The sequence below is a fragment of the Eptesicus fuscus genome, chromosome 11 (genome assembly GCF_027574615.1).
Source record: "Eptesicus fuscus isolate TK198812 chromosome 11, DD_ASM_mEF_20220401, whole genome shotgun sequence".
Lineage (NCBI taxonomy): Eukaryota > Metazoa > Chordata > Mammalia > Chiroptera > Vespertilionidae > Eptesicus > Eptesicus fuscus.
The window spans coordinates 57,970,512-57,993,802 of record NC_072483.1 but is presented as its reverse complement, the minus strand read 5'-3'; the positions used below and the strand labels follow the sequence as shown (position 1 = coordinate 57,993,802).

General features: G+C 50.6%; 1 protein-coding gene across 5 annotated transcripts; it reads left to right on the top strand.

Annotated features, from left to right (window-relative positions):
• Positions 1-1,702: 1,702 nt before the first annotated feature.
• On the top strand, positions 1,703-18,879 carry PPP1R7 (protein phosphatase 1 regulatory subunit 7). Of its 5 annotated transcripts, none has more exons than XM_054723159.1 (11): positions 1,703-2,424; positions 5,700-5,828; positions 9,242-9,294; positions 9,986-10,051; positions 10,614-10,744; positions 11,110-11,272; positions 12,535-12,651; positions 13,476-13,580; positions 13,930-14,077; positions 16,442-16,528; positions 18,550-18,638. In XM_054723159.1, exons 1-10 carry the CDS (start codon positions 2,229-2,231, stop codon positions 16,480-16,482), a joined length of 1,149 nt encoding a protein of 382 aa, XP_054579134.1. In that variant the 5' UTR covers positions 1,703-2,228; the 3' UTR covers positions 16,483-16,528; positions 18,550-18,638. The 5 variants fall into 5 exon arrangements, with proteins under 5 accessions (XP_054579134.1, XP_027996624.2, XP_008136694.2 ...); XM_028140827.2 differs by lacking the exon at positions 13,930-14,077 and adding an exon at positions 5,251-5,317 and having other exon boundaries at positions 1,777-2,424; positions 18,550-18,879; XM_008138472.3 differs by lacking the exon at positions 13,930-14,077 and having other exon boundaries at positions 1,776-2,424; positions 18,550-18,879.
• The last annotated feature ends 4,412 nt before the right edge of the window (positions 18,880-23,291 follow it).

Genomic DNA, 23,291 nt, shown 5'->3' with positions numbered 1-23,291 from the left:
GCAAACTCATTAGTCAACAGAGCCAAATATCAACAGTACAACGATTGAAATTTCTTTTGAGGGCCAAAATTTTTAAACTTAAACTATATAGGTAGGTACATTGTTATTAACTTAATTAGGGTACGTGGTATTTTGTGGAAGAGCCACACTCAAGGGGCCAAAGAGCTGCATGTGGCTCGCAAGCCGCGGTTTGCTGACCACTGTCCTAAACAATACCCAGGACAATGGCTGCTGTAACAGAGGGTGAAAGCCAGGGGTTCAAGGAGGCACCAGCAGAGGCACTGCAGAGTGAATAAAGCCTTCCAGGCAGAACCACCACAGGTCAAAGATGCCCACAGCCCTTGGGCATAACTCCCAGGGCCCCTTATACCTGCCCAAGTAGTCTGGATTTCATCCCTAAGATTCACTTTAATGACCTCTATGCTCGGGAGCAACAAGACCAGACACACATTTTATGAAGATCACTCCAAGGGGCAAGGGTGAAGGGGAGGTGGGGAGAGAAAGGTTACAGTGATCCAGGCAAGAAATTATGAAGTCTGAAATTAAAGCAATGGCAGAAAGATGGCGAGGGGAACCCATAAGGAAAAACTCAACATAGAACTACCATCGAGCCCTAACCGAGCCCTAACCGGTTTGGCTCCGTGGATAGAGCGTCGGCCTGCGGACTCAAGGGTCCCAGGTTCGATTCCGGTCAAGGTCATGTACCTTGGTTGCAGGCACATCCCCAGTGGGGAGTGTGCAGGAGGCAGCTGAATCCATGTTTCTCTCTCATCGGTGTTTCTAACTCTCTATCCCTCTCCCTTCCTCTCTGTAAAAAATCAATAAAATATATTAAAAAAAAAAAAAAAGAACTACCATCGATTTACTGGGTGATGAGGTGAGGGAATGAAAGGCATCAAGACCACATCACGAGTTTTCAACGCAGGCCACTGCCATTCTCTGGAAATGAAAAATTGGTGACGGTAAAATGAAGGAGAAAGCCGGTCGTGCTTGGGACACCCAAGTGAAGATGTCGGGAACCCGTGGTCTGTACCCACAGCTCACGCATTCATCCCACATTTACTGAAAAGCTCCTACGTGCCTGGCACCGTCCGCAGCTGAACAAGACACGGCCTCGGTCCTAGAGCTCACCTTCACGGAGGGCAGGCAATAATAATGGATAAAGCGCACAGTTAACTCCAGGGGAGGACTGAGCGCGGGAAGGGCTGTGCTGGGCAGGGGCGGAGACACGGAGGACCCGGGAGGCCCGGGCCCAGGACAAACGGCCGCAGGACGGCGGGCCACCTCCTGGGCCGGAGCCGCACGGAGGGGAGCCGGCAGCGGCGGGGACGTAGCACTCAGGTTGTCTCGTCCCAGGGCCGCGCCGGGGCCCCGCGGAGCCCGGGCCACCTCTCCCGAGCGCAGGTATCTCACCTGGAGCTGACGAACGACACCCGACCGAGTACCCCGCCACGAGGAAACCGTTCTTCGCCTCCAGTCCTGCCGGCCAATCGCAGAGCAACTCACGCCGATTGACAGGTCCCGTGACCAACCACTGGCTCCTGTGGACGGGAGTTAGCGAGCCTGAGTGGGGAAGCCCGCGCTAACGGTAGCTAAGGACGCACCAGGCTCCTACGGCGCCTGAGAGGCGCCAGCGCCTCCTCCAACCCGGTCCGACAGTCGCCGGTTCCTTCTTTCTCGGAATTGAGAAGGCTGAGCAGCGCGGAGCTCGCCTCTCAGCTGCCTCGCCCCGGAGGCGGGGGCTGCGGGACGACTCCCTCACGGGCCTAGCGCGCCTGCGGGGCCGAGGACTGATAGAAAGACTGCGGCGCCTGCCTGTGTTGGGTCGGCATCCGGGGTCTCGACCGGCTCTCTCAGAACCTGCGGCGGAGCCGGCCCCCGGCACGAGCGCGGGTGTCCCGCGCTGAGCCCGCCCTGAGCTGAGCGTTAACTGGAGGAGGCCCCTTTAACAGGCTAAGTTCGCGCGGCGACGCCGGGACGAATTCGACCCATTGTGCAGACGCGGCTGATGAGGCTTGGAGGTCCGCACTTTGCAGCCCCACGCAGAGACCCGCTACGAGCCAGCCCAGATTTTTCTCTCCGCTCGCCTGCAGCTACGGCTCCGTGCGTGCACTTCGCCAGTCCCTGCCCTCTTCCCCGCTCCTCGCCTCTCTACACCTACGGGCGTTCTTAAATTACTTGTCCGGGGGAGGTCAGGCGGCCGGTCTCAGGGATGAACTACAACTCCCATGAGGTACTGGAGCCGTGCAGGCCCGTTGAGGTTCAGCCCACCTGCGCTGGAATTCCATTGGCTAGCCCAACTCCGAGCTGGGAGTCCTGATTGGCTGGGGGGCCTGAGGCGACAAATTCCGGAAAGGGGAAGAGCAGCCAACATGGCGGCGGAGCACGGCGCGGGCCAGCAACTGTCGCAGGAGATGATGGAGGGTGAGCAGCCCGGCGGGGCGGCGACCGAAGGGCCCAGAGGGTGGGGGGTGGCGGCCCACACTGGTCTTCCCCGAGAGACAAGAGGCGTCCCGCCTCCGGCCGCGGCCCAGACCTGCTGCGCGACCCCTGACAACTGCTGGCCCGCTCGGAGGGGCGGGGGTGGCCGGGAAGGCGCCGCAGCCCCGGAGGTGCTGGACCCCGGGCATAGGGGACAACGGCGGCGCGAGCCGTGCCTATGAGTGGGGGCTGACGGCGCGGTGGTTTCGCAGCCGGAGCGCCCACCAGCTGGTTGGAGCCTCGCACTGAACCTCTGGCCTGACCCGCGGGTCGGTCCCCTTGCAACTAATCGGGAAACGGGCCGGGCGCCGTGGGACCTGCCCGAGTTGGTTCATTCGTGAGCGTGGCGGCGGCGGAGCAGGGTCCTCTCCAAAGCGAATGGGTTGTGGGGAAGGGTGACAAGCAGCCGAGAGATTGTTATAGAACACCGGTACCTGTTTACAAAGTTATCACAGTTAAGCAAAGACTAAATTCAACTCTTCCACTTTGTTGAAAATATGATGTGCATTTCTATACATGTAGTTATATACCAATTGGAGAATCAGTCGTTCTTGAGTGTTTAATGTGCTGGTTTCATGGAGGATACAGTGCTTGTGCCTGGCAATGCAGGTTTCCTCCGATCTGTCTCGTATGTAAATGCTAAGGAAGAAAGGGGCGGGGGCGGTGAAGGAAGAGCTGGCATGTATTTGGGAGTGATGGCTGCACAACCAAAGCCAGCTCCAAGTTAAACGTTAAAGGTTCAGCCAAGTTGGAGATAGGTTGGAGGAAAGATCAAAGGTCATTTCTGGCAAAGGAAACCACATAGTCAAAGGCAAATGGTGTGAAAGAATGTGGCCTGTTTGGAGGAGAGTTTGACCAAGAGTGACATTCATTTTGGTTGAGGGTAGAGATTGCCACTGAGGATGGCAAGAGAAAGTCATGGATGGGGCGGGGAGAGTTCAGGCTCTAAAATTTCCAAATTCACCCTAGCCAGTTGTTCAGTGGTTAGAGCATCCACTCTTGGACATAAGGATCTCAGGTTCAATTCTGGTCAAGGGCACATACATCCGTTGCAGGTTGGATCCCTGGCCCTGGTGGGGACACATGCAGGAGGCAACCCGTGGATGTCTCTCTCACATTGATTTTTTTCTCTCTCTCTGTGTCTCTCCCCCTTCCTTCCACACTAAAAATCAATGGGAAAAAATATCCTCAGGTGAGGATTAACAAAAAAATAAAAATCTCCAAATTTTCGAACCTCTTCTATTCATGCTGCCAATACCTTGAGCCAGCCCATTGTCCCAGTGCCCGAAAGTCACCTCACATGCTAATCCTGTCCCATACCCCAGATCCTCTGTAGTCCTCAGAATAGAGTCCCAGGCTGCCCGTCAGTAGCTAAGCCCCTCCCACCCAGAGCTGAGCAGTGCCAGATCTTGGCCCAGTAGAACTTGCTCTCCTTTAGCCTTGGCTTAGTGCTTGTGCCTCGCAATGCAGGTTTCCTCACTATCGGAAAGTGAAATGCTCCTATGAAACCTTTCAAAGCCAAAATGGAATAAAGTGAAGAGGCAGTTATCTTAAGGCACATCTTGCTAATGGATGCACAGAATCAAGATGAAGCATAGACACTCACAGATACAGTTCAATGCTATGGCATCTTGATGCTGAGATGCCAGGTATAGTCCCTGGGGAAGGAGCTTGGTGGTGCCATGCTGGCTGGTTGGAGTTCAAGCTGCCTCTATTAGAGCTCATTGCAAAACAAAATGATGCTATTTTTGCTTTTCACATTTTTCATGAAAGAGAAAATTCTCTTTACAGTTCTTTCATTAGTGAAAGAACTAATGTAGTTCTTTCTTAAAAATGACATGGCATAAAGTGAACTTTTGGGAAGCAGGGAGTACCTGTAATTAATTTATTAAATGTTTACTGCTTTTATTTATTAAAAGCTAACTGCTTCTGTGCCTTCTCTAATTTAATTCTGATCAACACTAAGATATAGTTACTAGCTCCCTTCTGCAGATTTGAAGGCTGAGGCTTGGAAAAGGGAATAACTTGCCAAGCTGTGTTTCTAGGGTCAAGATGTAGACTCAGGAAGAGCCATTGGCATTCCAGGAGTTTTTGGAGTCAAAGATCAGATTTGGATTTTAGAATCAGATCAAATTCTCTGGCAATGGAGAATAGATTAGACAGGGTCAGACAAATCACAGAAAGACCAGTTAGGAGGCCCAGCATGAGCCCAGGCCACAAGTAATGAGTAGCTGAGCCAAAGCAGTTGCCAAGGGCAGGGAAGAGGAACAGATGTGGAGGTTTTGGAGGTGGATTTCATAAGGATATGTTTTGTCCAGCAGTCCTTTCCTAGATGCATCCTTACTTACTAGGCCCAGTGGAGATACAAAAATGAAACAGAACTTCCTTCCCCTCTATAGATAAGTTGGACTCAGGAACAAGAAATTTTTCAGTGTGGTTGATAATTCCAAGTAAGTTCTAAGTGCTTTGGGGCTTCTAGACAAACTTCCAAAAGAGGTCATGAAAAAAGATAGGAGAAAGGAACATTACTTTACATTTTTGCCAATGAATTTTTACCAATCTGCCACATTTCATCATTGCCTTATTTATTAATTCAAAAAATATTTATTTGCCAGCCCTTCAAAGCTTTGAGCTGGCTGGCATCACTATGTCCAGAGGGTTAGCATCTGTGACCTTTATGGGGGCAGTTAGCATTATTGGCTGTCTTCTCCTTCTTCATTAGAGCTCCCTGCCCACAGTCTGATTTGAGTTAGTCTTGATTTCTTTCAGAACGTGGGCCTGTGAACTGGGCTGGTTTTCTTGACCAAATGAAATGGATAGTGGAGCATGGATGAAGGTATGTGGTGGAAGGGTCACAATGGTCCCCTCTACACGAATATCCAGGCTTCACTGCATTTTAGCACTAGTACATTTAATCGCAACAGCCCAGGGCCTTCAGAACACCTGGCGACTCTTCATGAGCTCCTTGAGGAATAGTGTGATACTCACCTTCACGCCCATGTGACCTCCCTGCCCCCTTCCTAACCTACCCCCAGATCTCCCTGCCACTGTACAGATGGTACCTGGGACATGGAAGATAACTCAAATGTTCATTGAACCGAATTCAACAAATGTTTTTAAATGAAGTTTTTTACTTACAACTGGATGTCTATCTGTTATATGTACTTCAAAGAGAACATGATGTGGATGGGAATTCTCATTGATCTGTGTGGGTTCAGTTGACAGGCGGATGGAGTCTGAAGAATCGGGCGATGAAGAAGGGAAAAAGCAGAGCAGCGGTATAGTGGCAGACCTCAGCGAGCACAGCCTGAAGGATGGAGAGGAGCGGGGGAAAGAAGAACCAGCAGGTACCCTGCCCAGTTAAGAACCTTCATCACTAAAGGAGTGCAGGCAGTGTTGCACGTAATCTGTCTCCCCCTTCCCAAGGTGGCAGCGTGTATCATCCTGGGGAGGACCACTGTACTGTGTTGGTCTGCTGGTGAGCCACAGAGGCCCCCAGTGGGCTAGGAACAGGGCCCGTCTGAGGCACTCCCCTAACTAGCTGACTGCCAGCACTTGCAGGCAGAGTGCAACTTTTCTAATTCCACTGAAGTCAAATACTAATAATGATATTGGTACTAGTGCGTCATTTGGGACAGAATCAGAAAATTGTTTTATTAACCATGTGTTCAGGATGAGATTTGCAGTAAACATTATGGCTGACTACCATGCTTTGATGTCCTACTATAGTAATACAAACTGCTTTCAGAATAGCACTTTTAATGTCTTAAAGAAGTCATTTCTTGAGTCCTTCTTCACCATTTTTATAGGCCTGAGGATGGACTTCTTCATTGCCCAGGTGTTAGGGGAATCCTTTTATGTAGAAAATGTACCAGTGGCCTCCTGTTGTTTTAGTGAATAGCAAGAACAGCAAAATGAATTTGGAGACAAGAGAAGTAAGTCCTCAGCCCATGACGGTAGCTTTTCACACTCCCCAGCCATGATCTTAGCCCATTTGTTGCTTAGAAAATCAACTTACGTTGAAAAGAATGAGAGTAGCCGAAACCGGTTTGGCTCAGTGGATAGAGCGTCGGCCTGCGGACTCAAGGGTCCCAGGTTCGATTCCGATCAAGGGCATGTACCTTAGTTGCGGGCACATCCCCAGTAGGGGGTGTGCAAGAGGCAGCTGATCGATGTTTCTCTCTCATCAATGTTTCTAACTCTCTATCCCTCTCTCTTCCTCTCTGTAAAAAAATCAATAAAATATATTTTTAAAAAAAGAAAAGAATGAGAGTAGAAACCATCTGAACAGAAAAAAACTGTTCAAGATATATTATTAGGTGAAAACAAATTTCCAAAAAGTATGCATGTTAAGATCTTGTTTTTATTTAAAAACTATTAATAATACGTGGTTTTACCTGCTCCAGAGAAAATGCCTCAAGCTGTTGTTGAAGGTGTTGCTGAACAGCAGGTTGGTGAAGGCCTTGTACCTTCTGCATTTTCTAGGTTTATATACAGTTGTGGATGTTCAAGGTAGTAATCATACATTTTACCTTTCTAGTAATAAAAACAACAAATTTATAAAAACCCAACAAATTCTTAAAACAACATTGTGCTCTCTGTGCCGGTGAAGATGACTGGTAACTATGGCAACCTAATTTTAAAGCACCAGTCACATTTCAGAACTGCAGTCGATATTCTGGAGATGATGTGGGTGGGATAAGTACATGGGAGTGACAGTAAAAGCTTTCATTGCTGTCTGACAGAGGTCTAGAAAGCCAAGCAGGTGGGAGCATCACCTGTCCTCACGTATGAACACCTGCTGCTTGTGCTGGACTGGAGAGTTGATGGAGCTCTGTCATGGGCTTCCTCTCCCAGGCTCGTGAACACAGGCTCACTACAACGAGCTCAAGGGCTCATGGCTCCAAAGTGGAACAGCTGGATTTGAGCCCGGTTATCTAAACCAAGCATTCTTTCCTCCAAACTACTAACTGATTAGAAGTTCTCTGGGCATACACATTTTTGTAGTCCTTAGAGAAAGTAGGACTTGCTCCTACCTATATTTAAATCTTAAGTTCAAATAAAACAAATTCAAACATGTCAACTGTTCCCTTTTATTTATTTTCCCTAAGAAATCATAAAATATGGTCATTGCAGAATATAAAGATGTTCTAGTCTAGTAACTTTGTTTTAAAGGATAAGCTGATCTTTTGGGGGCCTGTCCTGTGATGGATGGATTACAGACAGAACCCCTTTAAGCCATGTAACTACATGTCCTTGAGGAGCCTGGGACAGCCCCAGTTTCCACCTGGTGGCCCACCATGATTGTCTGTGGTGCCCCTTTTATTCTAAAGCATCCTGGTTTGGACATTGAGTGACCGGAGTATCTGGCCTTCATTGCATAGCCTCTCTCACTGCAGCATCCTGGGTCCTGATGGTGAATTTAGGCTGTCTTGGGGCGGGGGGAAGGGGAGACGGCAGAGCAGATAGCTTGGTTATATCTCTTGGTTTTGTTCAGCTTTTATTTAATTCTTAGGTTGATGATATCTCATAAAGTTTTGGATAAACTGTAAAAGACCTTTTTTTAAATCTAGCCACTATTGATCATTATGGAAAAGGTATAGTGAAAAGACTAGGAAGTGATTTCAGCCAGTGTGGGGCAGTACTTCCAGATTAAGCTGGTCCTATGTCAAGTGCGCCCCTCTGAGGCCTCCATTCCAGGGGCCAGGCTAAACTCAGGATATTGGGAGCTGCAAGCGAAGGGGCAGCAATAGGAGCCAGGCAAGACAGTAACAACCAGTTTAAAGGAAATAGATGAGATGGCAGCCACACACTCTAACCCAGAGAAGCTCTCAGACAGGCAGCCTGGCTTCTTCAACAAAGTATTGAGGGAACAAAAAGGGACTTTAGAGAAAAGCCATCCAGCCTCAATATATGACCTTCATATCCTAATTCAAGCAGAACTCAGTGGGAGAAGAAATCATAAGATAGTTGGTGAAATCAAGAAATTGCTGTTACTCTTTAAAAATTTAACCCTTTTAAACATAATGCCTAGATAGGGTCAGATGAAATGAAGATGGGGGACGGGGGTGCGGGGAGGGGGGAGACCTGCTAATTTGAGACTGAACTCTGCAGCAAGATTGGTTCTTGCAGCCCTCCTTGGCCATCAGATGTTCCAGGAGGCCCAGCCTACGGGATGGAGGTCTCTGCTGGGATCATCTCCCAGCCTCCCAGTCAATAAGTGTAATTTAAATTATTCAGGAGGGCTGATCTGTCTGCTAAGCCATGCTTCATTTTCTTGTGCTCTTTGCAGAGAGAAGTGTTTGTAGATGCTGGGCCACTTTCTAAAGCAATAAAAGGCACATCCTAGAACATCTGATACGCCCAGCATGGTCTATAGTCAAATGGCCTGATTTATTGCCACAGACTGAAGATGGGGGGGAGGGGGTCCTGCTGCCAGTTACACAGCTCTGGTTGTCACCAGAAGTGGGAAGTTGGTGGCCAGCCTCAGACCACATTTCCTTTCACGGGATGCTCTGCAGTACAGATAGCTGAATTCAGGAAACTCAGAATGCTGGAAAGGTGACCACGGCTGGAGTAGGGTGTTACTTAGCCCTCTGCACCATCCAGATCCTCAGGTGTCACCTGTTGGTGTCTCCTCTGCATTGGAGTCCACTCTGCGCCAGGAGGCCTACATGCCAGCTTTTCACCGAGGCTGGGTGCTGCATCCTGCCATGGGAGCTCTGAGTGGGCTCTTTTTTCCTTTCTCTCACTTTTTCAGGACAAGAGCTGCCTGTGGATATGGAAACCATTACCCTGGACAGAGATGCAGAGGTAATGCCTCCTGCTCGACCCAGCCTCAGGGGGCGTGGTGACGGACCACTCTGACCGTCAGGTTATCTTTTATGAAGGTGCCAGATTAGTAAGTGATCCCCTAGAGGAGGTCGTCTAAGCCTCCCTTGGGTGGGTCAGATTCCTTGGGTTCTTATTGTTTTTTAATAGCACTGATTTGAATTTTATTTCTTTTTGCCACATTGTGGCAAATGAAACTCCTTTGACTCATAAATCAATAGATCCAGTGATTACATTATAAATGTGGGGTGCTAACATACACATCTGAAAAGCAGTCATAATCCAAGGCCTGCAGAAGCACCTATTGCATAATAACCAGCCATGTGGCCTCTGGCGGTGCCATGGCTGGGTGTACCTTCTTGTACCTCCTTTTGCGCTAGGGGGTAGAGAGGAAGATTTTATATACTGCTCATTTGGAGGGTTAGTTTTACATAAAACTATGATAAATCGTAGTTAAACCCATGAGCATCTTGAAGTTCACCTCCATGTCCCTGTCGCCTTTCTGCTGCAGACTCCTGTGTGGCCTTTGTGGCACTGGCTCACCTATTCTCCTCACCCTCATGTCCACCCCCCTGTCAGGCCTCTTTTTAGCTCCTGTTCTAGGAAGCAGGGCTCCTAGGAAGTAGGGCTCTGAGCACTTCCCTGCAGCTAAGTTCAATTTCTTCTGTTTCAGGATATTGACCTGAATCACTGCCGCATTGGAAAAATTGAAGGATTTGAGGTTCTGAAGAAAGTGAAGGTGAGAAGGAGGTCTGTCCTTTCATGTGAGGTGATTTTGTAATAGTCCAGAGCTTGCCCCACCCACAGGGTGTAGGTACATCTATAACTGAGACTCAGCTCTGAGGGCAGGCACAGTCCGGCAGGAGGTGCCACCTACATCAGGAATCACGTTGAGCATATTTGACTTGAACGTGGCAGTTTTGAGGAGTAGTGCAGGCAGCTGTGATTCGGCCCCAGTTCAGGCAGCGGCTCAGACCCACTGCTGCTTGCAGAGCCTCAGTTCAGGGCTTGCCTGCAGCTGAGCCCGCATCAGACTGTACAGTCCTGAACTCACCTGAGCCCAAGGATTCACTCTGCCAGGAAACAACATACACCTCATCTGACCAAAGCCTCCCTTACTGAGTCGGTCTGCTTGGTGCAGGGCCTGTCTGCAGCCTTCCTGTGGGTGTCTTCCATCCTCCCCAGGCCAGCCCCTTTCTAGAAAACAACAGGAGGATGAAAACCACATCCTTCACACTAAGGCTTTCCCATGACCTCCCCGCTTGTTGCCTATGTCAAGTGTCCTTTTTCCAACCCTCCAGACACTCTGCCTCCGTCAGAATCTAATTAAGTGCATTGAGAACCTGGAGGAGCTGCACAGCCTCCGAGAACTGGACCTCTATGACAACCAGATCAAGAAGATAGAGAATCTGGACACACTAACAGAGCTGGAGTGAGTCCCAAGCCCCAGGGGTTGACCAGTGTCCCCAGAACCAATCTCTGCCCTGGCTCAGCCCTGGAGAGGCCACCTCTGCCTTTGGGTCCTGCTCCATTCCTGGCTCCATCGGTGGCATCAGCTTGCCCAGTCCCAACCTGGAAATCAATCGTTGGGTAGAGGCTGCTGGTTGGTCCTGTCAATAGGGGATGACATGGTGTCTGCCCTCGGTGCAGTCCTGTGAGCGGGCATTGGGGGCTCTGGAGGCTGTTCCCGGGGGCGGGGGGGGGGGGGGGGCGGGAGGGATGCTGCCCTTGAGACAGTTATATTCTGAGATCTGTGTGGCCTGTGCTCTTCAAAGATAATTGTTTTGCTCATTCCAGGATTCTAGATATTTCTTTTAATCTACTGAGAAACATTGAAGGGGTTGACAAGTTGACAAACCTGAAAAAACTCTTCTTAGTCAACAATAAAATCAATAAAATTGAGAACTTGAGCAATTTATGTCAACTGGAGATGCTGGAGCTGGGATCCAATCGCATCCGGGTAGGTGTGGGCATGGCCTGGGGTACAGGATGTATATTTTCCATTTGGTGTGATTTTTTTTTTTTTCTCCCCCAGAAACGAAAGTTATTTTTTAAGAAAAAATACTAACTAGGGTCAGTATTAATAAGAATATGTGCCCAAACGGAGTGGCCTAGCCTTGCTGCATGTAGGTTTCACTTGCTCTTCATCCCAGTTTGAGCTAAACTCTTAGCAAACCAACCCAGTTACCAGAACATTCTGCCTGAGGTGCACTGATCAACCCCAAACACTTTGGTTGTGTTTCTGACAATCCTGCCTGACATGAGCGTGTCCCGAGCAGAGGGGCTGACAGCAACCTGACCTCCACCAGGGCCACAGGAAGCCTGTGCTTCCCACTGGCCTTGCTAAGCAGCTGAGCTCAGGTATCTCTGAGCACTTTTTTCCCTCTGTTCCTGGGGAAAGTAGCCCTCCGTATTGCTTTTGGAAGTTTACAGCAGACAGTGGTCAAGTCCAGCTTGGCCCTTGAGAGTTGGGCAGGACACAAACAAAAGAGGTGGCTGTAATGAGGACAGACACTATTGGCAGTAATGTAGCCACAGACAGCAGAGCCGTATGTTTAAAACTAGAGAGCAGTCATATCAGTATTTTATTAAGTGTCTCTGTGGCACATTCCAGGAGAGGTGGTTTGTCACAAATTACCGCAGGCAGTAGCTGTTAAGGGTGCCCTCCCATGAATCTCTATCCTCATGGACGCCCCCCCCCTCGCCCCCCAGCCAAGTCCTGCTGCGATGGGCAGACAAGCTGCACCTCGTGCACTTGCTGCGGTCACCATCGTGCTAGCGTGCCCTGACTGAGAGGGGAGGAGGGAGACAGATCTGATCACTGCACATTCATTAAACCCTGCTGTGTCCAGGTGCGCAGAGAGAGGAGAGTGGGGAACGAGGAAGAGGGGCACAGCTGGATCCTGCGTGGGGGCTCATTTCTGGGGAGACTGAGGCTGGTGGGATACAAACTCCACAGACTAACAGAACAATGTCAGCTCAGAACTGGGAGGACTTGCGAAATCTGGTCCATGGAGGTTGGGAGTGAGCCTGAGAGACAGGCCTTAGACCCTCTGCCTATCCTCAGTTTTTTCATTCTATACTTTCAAGTAAAATTTTACTAGAAAATTTCCAGATTGAGACTTGCCTGACACCCCAAGACCAAGTCATAGAGTGCTGTCCCCTCCCCTGGGGAAATGGGATGGCCGCACCATTACAACTGGTACTCTGTCCGTTTTACAGGCCATTGAAAATATCGACACGTTAACCAATTTGGACAGTTTGTTTTTGGGGAAAAACAAGATCACTAAACTTCAGAACCTGGATGCACTCTCCAACCTGACAGTCCTCAGTATACAGGTATCAAACCAGCTTGCCCCACCTCCACCCCCCTATCCTGAACCAGCAGGGCCTGCATGGTCTCCCAGCCAGCCAGAGCTGCTACTTGGCACAGTTTTCTCTCCCACTGTGTCCATGATCAGCACTGCATCACAAGCAGTTGAAGCATTAGATCTCATATGTGCACATGCTCCTGTGAACATATGCGTGTTAGACTAACACTTCATCCTTTTATGGGTCACATTCCTTTTCCTGATAAAAGTTCCTGGTGGTTTTTAGGCAAAGGGGCGTCTTCAGAAGGCTAAATTTGTTCCAAATGTTCCTAGCGCATTTGGCTCATTGGTGGGTGAGGATCCTACTCTGCGTTTGGGATCAGTCAGCACCTGAATATTGCCAGGCTCACATGACCTTTTCTGTTAAAAGCCATTGAGTGGAATCTGACCAGGGAGGTGGGATGTGGTGGGTGTTCTGGCAACAGGGACTGGGTGTGGGAGAGACTCATAGTTTAATTTGAGTTACAACATATCCTGAAAGAATTAAGAATTTATTTTAAAATATTCAGTGATCTTGACATCTGAACTACTAAGCTGATCTTTAGACCCTCCCTGAGTACATCTAAAAACAGTAAGTTCTTTGCATAAAAACCTTCAACCTTCACGCATGAATTGTGTAGCCCAGGACAACAGACTGGAAATGCTGATCTTTCTCTCTCTTCATAACCCAGTGCTGGCCTGTTTTAAGTGGAATGCCCAATTGTCTGAATTCTCCAAGAGAAATTTTTCCTAAAAGCTGTTTTATCTCACGCCCTACACATGATTCTGACGGCTGTTGGCTCTCCCTCCCAGAGCAACAGGCTGACCAAGATGGAGGGTCTACAGAGCCTGGTGAACCTGAGGGAGCTGTACCTCAGCCACAACGGCATCGAGGTCATAGAAGGCCTGGAGAACAACGTAAGACATCCTCTCTTCCATCTGGGCGGGTGGGCATGGGGCTTGAGTGGCAGGCAACTGGCCAGCAGCACACTTCAGCTTTCAGGGCTGGTCTTCAGTAGATGCTGCCTCTGGAGGTTTCTCATAGAGAACCTTCCAGTCCTGCAGACAGAGTGACCCCTCTCCCTGAGTGAGCCCTAAACCAGTGCTCCTACCACGGCCAATGTCTTATCAGCACAGGCAGTGAGGGCCTCACAGAGGCAGCATTCACTGCACAGCCTCCAGCAGCACTGTAGGCATTTGCTAGGGTGTAAAATCCAAACCCTACCTGCTCGTGTACACCCCTGTACTCCCCTCCCCCATACCACAGAAGCCAGCAGGAGTCAGCAGCTGTTCTTCTCCTGACCACTGCACTTCTCAGCCTGTAAGGGACCATAGGGACAGCTCATCTCAGCTGCCTAGGATGAGTGGCTCTCCCAGTCATTCCTGCACATTTCTTCTCCTCCTCACCATCCCTGGTAAGGACAGGCCTATCCACACTCTTCCACAACCCCCACCCCTGGTCTACTCCTGCTCAGCCCAGCACAGCCTCAGGTGCATAAAGGCAGGACAGCCTCAGGTGAATGAGTGGGGGAGGGGGCAGATTCACCCGGAGCTCATGCAGAAACCTGGCCCTCCTGGGCTGCCTGCAGACTAACTGCTTTTCTCAGAGCAGCATTCAAGCAAATAATGTACTTTGCTCATTCAGTTTTACTGGGTTGCTTTCGTTCTCTTCGATTGTCAGCAGTGTCACCTGACTGTTCACTTGCTACTGCAAACAGCCTTTTAGTCAGGAAAGGTTCCTCTTTCAGTCTTTGCCTTAGCCCCTGGACCTAGTTACCATGAGTAATGTTTGGGGGAAAACTATGTTCTGAATTTCATATCACCAACATCTACATAAAATTTGGGGAGAGTTAGAATTTGCTTGTGGAAGTTTAGTTACCTTCCTCTGTACATTGAGGCATAGTTCTGAGAGGTGGGACTGTGGATGGAGGCCATGGGACCAGAGCTAGGCATGCTGTGCTCATGGAAGCCCAGGCTGAGGAGCCCCCGCCTATGGGTGAGTCAAGAGGTTAGGACTCCCTAGGCCTCTGAAACACAACAGAAACAAAGCAATTGTGGCTCTAAAGGTAGTTACCTGATTGTACATTGGTCCTGATCAAGGGATTCTTTCCTCAGGATTGCTAATCAGCTAGAGGTCAAATATTTATCTATACTTCTAAATTTTATCTCCTCACTTACCTGGCATTTATTTTTGTGGTAGGAGGTAAGGCAGTAAATAAAATGGCAAATCCCCTGTCCCAATACCACAAACAATCCTGCTCCCAGCACCTTGGTGCTCCTCTGCTCTGCTATTCCCTCCATGCACTGGGTCTTCCTGCTGGTCTGGCCTGAGCTCTCACACCTGTCCCCCTGCTGGAAGTCGGAGCCTCTGGTGCCTGCTCTCCCCACTTTCCTTTTGTTTTGCAGGGTGGGGAGAGATTCTTACTGGTTTGCTCTCAAAACATTGTCTAGCTCCCCAGAAAAACATGAGGTGTTGAGTGCCTGATTCCCTGTCCTCAGAGCTTCAGGGCCAGATCTGGTAGCCAGGACGCCGCTCTGCTGCTGAGCCTGTGTGCCCAGACTGTGCAGAGATCAGATCCTGCCATGTTTCAGGCTACTTTAGCTCTGCTGGTTTCTGCACCTGCACTGAGAACTGCAGAACATGGGCATGGCTGGAGAGACCCACCCTCAGGAACATGGACCCAGCCTGTCCCTGCCATGCGCCTACTGTGCACCTAAGGGCTGCCCACAGGCCCCTTTTCAGTCCTTGTTTTCTCTGAAGCCCCCTGTGTGCTACAGGCACATGACGAGCCCTGCATGAGCACCCCAGCTCCTGCTGTCACTGCTCCACCCCAGGTGGGACATGGGGTGTGGGGAGGTGGGGCTGGGCCCACAAGGAGTCAGACACCAAGGCCAGAGTGCTTCTGAGTCAGCAGAGCTGCTGTCTGTGTGCTTTAGGGACAGGCAGGGGGTCATTTTATTTTACTGGGACATTCTTTAACTTGCCCTTAAACTTGGAAGGGTTTGGCGTCAGTGTCCCATGGTCCAGTAGAGAATGGGAGAAGGGACCTGGTCAGAAATGGAGGGATGAGACAGAGGAACCACATACTTTCAGAGTTCTGGGCACTGTCCTCTGCAGAGCTGGGCTCCAGACTCCTCTCCCATCGCCTCTCTTCCATCGGCTGCAATTCCAGGCCAGCCAGCCCCCTCCCTTAGTGCCCAGGCTTCCCCTGCCCCTCCTCCTGATGGCCTTTCCCTGGATAGGACAGCCTATTGCAGGATCATAGACTTGGGGCTTGACTACCCCCTCCACCACCTCCACCTATGCCTGTGCAGTTTCTTACCTCGGACCAGCCCAGGCTCCTTCTTCCTGAATGAAAAAATGCTATTCTAAGTATTAGTGTCGGAGGGGTCCTTGAGATAAGCACTAAATCTCAGGTGCTCCATACAGCCCCAGGGGCCAGGCCTCCCTTTGCTTTTCGACAGGGGCTACCCTGACCTTCCCAGGACTGTCGTCTCACTGGGTCCTTGTGGATGGGCATCTGGGAGCTCCAGGCTCAGGTCTAACAGAACCAGTTTGAAATCCCAGTGATACCGAGAGCTGGGTGATGTGGTTGTGTGGATGCTGTGTAGTGGGCGGGGGTGGAGAGGATCTGCAAGCAGTGGGCAGGGATCATCATCCTGTCAGCATGCCTCTGTTCTGCAAGGGCAGCTGGCCTGCAGCTCTGAGCTATGTTCATGGCCATGCAATCACCGTTGAACTGAGGTATACCCGAGACAAACTTTACTTCCTTATTTAGAACAAACTCACGATGCTGGACATTGCGGCAAACAGAATTAAAAAGATTGAAAATATCAGCCATCTAACAGAGCTGCTGGAATTCTGGGTAAGTTGAGCACCCTCTGGGGTGGGTGAATGAAGTGGTCAGTGGGTGTGGGGCCTGCAGCCCTGGGCCTATCATTCAGGATGACAGGGCTCACGGGTGATGGGGTGCAAGCTGAGATGGGCGTGTGCAGAGGTTGGAGGCTGGTGGCGGCATTGTATGTGCCTGTGGCATCAGCATCACCAGGAACTTGTTAAAGATGCAGCTCTCGCCCTAACCAGTTTGGCTCAGTAGATAGAGCGTTGGTCTGTGGACTGAAGGGTCCCAGGTTCAATTCCAGTCAAGGGCATGTACCTTGGTTGCGGGCACATCCCCAGTAGGGGGTGTGCAGGAGGCAGCTGATCGATGTTTCTCTCTCATCGATGTTTCTAACTCTCTATCCCTCTCCCCTCCTCTCTGTAAAAATCAATAAAATATATTTTAAAAAATAAAATAAATAACGATGCGGCTCTCTGGCCCCACTATACCCGACCAGCAGACTGGGTGATTGCAGTACACATGGAAGAGAGACCTGAGGTCTCTCCAGAGGGCCCTGTAGCACAGAGGAAATGGGTGGGTGTCCTCTCTGGACACCCTGGAATCTGCCTCGAGCTGTCTCGTGGCTGCAGGTGTGGCTTAGGGAGTTTATTGCAGTCAGTTGGAAGAGAAAGCGGATGTCAGGCGTCTGGACACCCCTCTAAACAGGTTGCAAATGATGGCGAAGTTGTCCTCAGTGTCAGGATCTTATGCGTGTTCCAGGCATGTTTACTGCTGGTCCCTAAGCTCGTGTCCTGTGGGGTCGCTGCCCGTATACTCTCTGATTCTGTGAAATGAGTGTTGTCCTCGATGCGATCACTCTAGCCCCGTGGTCGGCAAACTGCGGCTCGCGAGCCACATGCGGCTCTTTGGCCTCTTGAGTGTGGCTCTTCCACAAAATACCACGGCCTGGGCGAGTCTATTTTGAAGAAGTGGCGTTAGAAGAAGTTTAAGTTTAAAAAATTTGGCTCTCAAAAGAAATTTCAATCGTACTGTTGATATTTGGCTCTGTTGACTAATGAGTTTGCTGACCACTGCTCTAGCCCAAGATGTTTGTCGAGCTTAAGGCATGATTCTTCCTCCTCTGACCATGCTGTGGACCCTGCTGGTGTCCTGGCAGCTTTCCTTTCCTCTCCTTAAAAGAATATCCAAGTGTCCCTAGACCACAGGTTGCCCACGGTGAAAATGTCCCTCACCCCTCATTAAAGCATTGGGCCTGGGGTAGCACCAGAGTGTGTCAGGGAGGCCCACCCAGACCACGGTGGTAGGTGTGCTGGGCTGAGCACACAGGGAACGTGAGCCCCAAGGCCCCTGTGCTGCATCCTGAGGGAAGGTGTGGCTGCTGGAGGGCTGGGTGTATTGCATTGAGGGGATTTGGCTCTGGAGGGACCAAAGAACCACACAGAGAAACCAAACAACCAGAGACAAGACCTGCACCACGAAATGGGTGGGTGCTGGCAGGTTTTGGGACACAGCTGACACTTAAGTAGAGTTTCTGAAGTATGGGATTCTTCTGCATGCCTTACCAAGGGACAGCACATGGGACCTGGGCTGCTGAGACAGGTAGGGGCCACCTGACTACCTGGGAGGGAGGCAGGCTCACGACTGCTGGAGGTTGGCTAGCACCTGGCCCGGAACACAGGGATGCTGTTCCTCAGACCACCAGACAGACAGTAAGCACAGACAGAGCTGCCTCTGTGGTGTCCAGCCGGCTCTCCCATCTGACTGACGATCACGGCAGCCTGTGAAGCAAGCAGTGTTGCCCGTTTCACAGCTAAGCAGTCAGATTCCAGTCAGATGGAGGGCACCTGCATGACAGTGAGAATGTGCTTATACGACTCTATCCGATGAGGTGATGTCCTGACATTAAAGACAGCCATACAGAGCTGCCATTTGAACACTGGGCAAAAGCAAACAGGCAAGTCACAGAGGAGGAAGTAATAGTTGCTTGTAAATACATAGCATTTTTTGTCTCAAGTCTGTGTGCGTGTTTGTGTGTATCCTCCCAGATGAATGACAATCTCCTTGAGAGCTGGAGCGACCTGGACGAGCTGAAGGGAGCCAAGAACCTGGAGACAGTGTACTTGGAGAGGAACCCCCTGCAGAAGGACCCACAGTACCGACGGAAGGTGATGTTGGCACTGCCCAGCGTGCGGCAGATCGACGCCACCTTCGTCAGGTTCTGACCCTCCTCGCCCTCACTTGCTTCTTTCTCTCCAAAAGAACTTCCTGGCCACGGTTTTTTAATCCACCCGTTGCTCCTGAAATCATCACTATCAACGGTCACAAACCAATGGCAATAAAAAGGCACTGAGTGATCACTGCCGTGTGTACCACCAGTCACGCTCTGGGAGGCATTGCTGTTCCATGCACCACACGGTGTCCCGTTGCTCTGTGTCCTCTCTGAGGGAGGTCACTCAAGCATCCGTGTGCTGCTGGGTGGGCATTCAGGGGCCGTCCCAGTGGCCTGAAGCCTGTCAGCCCAGAGCTTTCTAGTCTTGTAGACCAGTTGATGCCAGTGTTTTAAAAATGATATTTAAAAACAAAACTGCATAAAGGGTGGCTCAGCCCTCTGTGCTGTGACCCTCAGTTCTCTTAAAGAGCAATTTCGTGTGCAGGCCCCATTCCCCTGTTCCCCCCTGTCCCTGCATCCTATGGCCCTCTGAGGTCATGTTGCCACTGACAGAAGGTAAACTCACCTGAGGCTCCTCAAAGACTTTCTGCAAAGAGCTCACCTCTGACACCTGCAACAGTGTCTCCCACTCTGACCCCAACATCGTGTTGACTCGTGTTTTACAAAATTTACCTCAACAGCCCAGGGATCTGATTCAGTCTACATAGACCTCGTCATCCTCGGGGTCTCAGATTTCTCCTCTGCAGAATGAGAGGACCCACACGCAGTCACCACAGGTCCCTCTGCTCCCCACTCTTCAGAGCTGCCCTGTCCAGTATCGGAGCCACGTGCTGCCACTCATGGCTGGTTCAGTTCACAGTTAATTTCGTTTAAATAAAGTGGAATTAAAAATTCATTTTCTTGGTTGTGCTCGGCACATCCCAAGTGCTCAGTAGCCACAACTCTCCAGGGCAGCCCATGTGACTGTCAGAGTGCCCTCCTGGCCAGCACTGCCCTAGGTCCTGTGACACCGCTGTGCTCAGGCAGCCCTGGAAGCCGGGAGCGCATTGGAGCTTTCGGGGCAGTGGTGATCCATGGCCAGGGAAGCCATAAGCACGTCAGTGATTGCCCTAAGGTTGAAGGCCATGTCCGAGTCCTGATTTTAATCTTGGCCAAAATAAACCATGCAACCTGACCATGAGCGCCTATTGAAGAGCAAGCTCCTCGAAAGCAAAGGGGTGGGTAGGATGGGGCCCCTTGGGATGGTGACCCAGCACTCTGCCATCAGCCAAAAGAGATGTGTTCAGACACAAGGGTTTAGGATTGGGGTGTCTGTGTTGAAAAAAGTTATTCCACCCCAAAAAGGACATACTCCAAGTGAGGAACTGAAAAGGGAGGAATGTTCACCTTGGGAAAGGGAGCAAAAAAGTTTGTAGGAAAAGAGAAGTTTAAAGTAACCTCTAATAGAAATCAGTTATGAAACAGCCAACTCACAACTAGGAAAAATCCAAAATCTTACAGCAAAGAAGACAGGGAGGAGATTCAAGGGGGGTGGGGGGCAGAGGTGAGGCTGTCAGTCTGTCCAGCCTCACATCCTCATGGGGACAAAAAAGACAAGGAAGCCCTGGGATGGAGGGGAGACTCAGGCTGGGTCACAAATTGAAATCCAGCGTCTGTTCTTTGACATTTGAAAGTTATACAAAAAGGTTTAAGGGAAACGTGCTATAAATCCAGCACAATCCTAATTAAAATCCCACCTGATTTTTTAAGATATTTATTAAACTTTAAAATTTATACAGAAAAAAGGACCACATTGAACCTTGAAACTTTGAAAAAGTCCAGTCAGCTTTGAGGAGATGTCAGTAGAGGTGATTTCCTGCTGGATTCTAATGACTGCAGACCTGCAGTAACCGCAGTCAGCAGGCAGACACGGGCTTAGACTGGGGGTTGGCTCGGGCCAGGCAGGGTGCACACTGGGCCAACTTAGAGGACTGAAAACCTCGATGTGAATAGAAGAACAGGAAATTAGTAGAAAAATGTGGGAAAACCTATTTGTGAGTTCAGAGTGGAGAAGAACTTGAAACTCCAAAGTGCAGCCATTGGACAAGAGTGTGGTTTTTGTTGTTGTTCTTTAATGTATTTTTTATTTCAGATAGGAAGGGAGAGAGAAATAAAAACAAATGAGAGAATCTGATTGGCTGCCTCCTGCATACCCCCCACTGAGGACCAAGCCCACAACCTGGGCATGTGCCCTGACCAGGAATCGAACCATAACCTCCTGATTCATAGGTCGACGCTCAACCACTGAGCTACGCTGGCTGGGCTGATGGGGGTTTAACATAAAAATGAAAATTCCCGTAGAACAGAGAGCACCTTGAATGGGCCACAGATAGCAGATAAGAGGTATTGTGGTATTGCAGCATTTAAATCTGGCAAGAGCCTAATATATGTAAAGAAATTTCCCAAAATCAGAGAAGAGGTAGGACTCTGTATAGAAATAGGCGAGGGCAAGAGAAGCCAGAGGGCCACCAGCAAAAGAAGTGCTAGCTAGACCAGGGGACACCACATGCACCTGGGTCGCCTAAGAAGAGTGCTCAGCCTCGCGCACGTGAGCTCAAAATACCGTTGATGCCCATGCTGGGGACCGACAAGGCCACAGCCACGTGCAGTGCATCTCCACTAGAGAGGTACAGGACAGCTCCAGAAGGGACCCGTATAGATGGGATGGGGCGGGCACGGGGATCCAGGCTGAGAGTGCTCATGAGCACTGGGCAGCAGGGACGGTCCCTCTCTGAGTTTTGAAACAACCAAAGACAAAGTCTAGGAGGCTAGTTTTAGAGAGGGGGTGGGAGTTAAAAAGAGAAGCCAGTGGGTGGCACTATTGATGGTACAAAGAGGGAAGCCCACCCACTGCCATTCCCACTGTCAGGTCCAGTGGAAGGAGCAGATCAGGCAACCATCCTATATAATAAAAGGCCAGGGACCGTAAGCATAACAACCAGAATGACCGCTCAACCAGTCGCTATGAGGTGCATTGACCACCTCTCAGTCCCTCCGTCTCCCACCTTCCCCACCCGCAGGCAAACGGGGAAGTGGGTGGGTGGCGGTGGGGTGGGACTGGGGACTGGCAAGCGGGCGGAACGGCTGACCTCTTGGTCCCTCCCCCCAGCCTGCAGGCTCCGATGGATCAGCAATGGTGTAGGGGGGAACTGGGGTGGGTGGCGGGAGGACCAGGCTGGCTGTCAGGCCATTGGGATCCCCAGCTCATCCCAGGCTGCTCAGGGGCTCAGGCCAGTGGGAAAGTGGGTGTCGGCGACTTCACCTCCATGTGCGTGGGCCAGGCTGGCCGCTGATGGAACATGCTGCCCACTCAGGGCCGCTCACACGGGCACTGCCCCTACCACCACTGCTGGGGCTTGCGGCGCTGACAGAAGCTGTGGGGCGTGCCCGCAACTTACCCACCCTGGTGGCAGAGGTGGTGTTCAGCCTGGGGACTTGTGAACTGGCAGAAGATGGCCCTGATTGCAGGCTAGGCCTAGGGACCCTACTCGCATGATTTTGTGCACTGGGCCTCCAGTAATTAACAATCACATAGATACAAGGTGATGTGTGCAAGGGAAGAAGGCAAGAGCATGTTGGGCGTGCTCACTGAGGAGTCACCGAGTCTGGCTGGAGCGGGATGACCTGAAGAAGGGCCAAACTGATCAGAACAGCCCTGGAGGGGACTGACGGGGCGCAGGGAGAAGGGGGGGAAGAGGGTGAGGAGACACTGACAGAGCAGCCTGGAAAGGGCTGGGCAGAGGGCAAAGGAGGCCTTAACACCAAAGGGAAGGTCTTTTTTGTTAAGCTGCAGTAATTGGAAGCTTTTTATTTTAACTTCTATTAAATGTATTTCAAAATGTTGCATAAGTAGATATAAAAAGTTATAGTCAAATAAAGCTGATGTAGCAAGTCCTGGGCAGGGCTCTTCCTAGTGCTTGGGACCCAAGGAGACACCTCTGCTGGTTGTAGCGTTCCCTCCCTCCCTCTTAATTTTTTACAACTGCAAAAGTAACACAACTTGAAAATTTTTTCAAGCCATAAAATATTGTAGAGAGTAAAAATTGAAAACTATACCCAGATGAGTCCTCGTCTAGGTGTCCCCCATGCATATGTCCCTCCAGGCTCCACTTCCTGCCCCTGCTGCTCTTGGACCAACAGCCATGCGGCCACCAGAGCCACTTTACCACCAAGAGCAGAGAACCCCCTAGAGCTGACCTCTTCATGGGATGGTCCACGCTCCCCTGCAGAGGCTCGGTGGGGTCAGCCTGAGGCCGCCTCCTTCCTCACAGCCTGCCTCCCACTCTTGGGCCCTGAGCCCCTCCTCAATCCAACCCTTGCACAGGATTCCACCTCAGGGTCTGTGTGCAGAAAGCTTGACCCTGACAGATACCTCAGTGCCACTGCTCTCAGGCCCAGGGCATCCCAGCTGCCATCCAGGCTCTGCTGGGCACAAGGGAAAGAGCCCGGCCACAGGGGTCTGACTCTCCATTCAAGGGCTCTCTGGAAAGGGTGCAGGAATCCGGCACGACTCCTACCTAGGCGAGGGTCAGATTCAGGGGTTTCAAAAGGCAGAGGAGAGCACGCAGCACAGCAGCC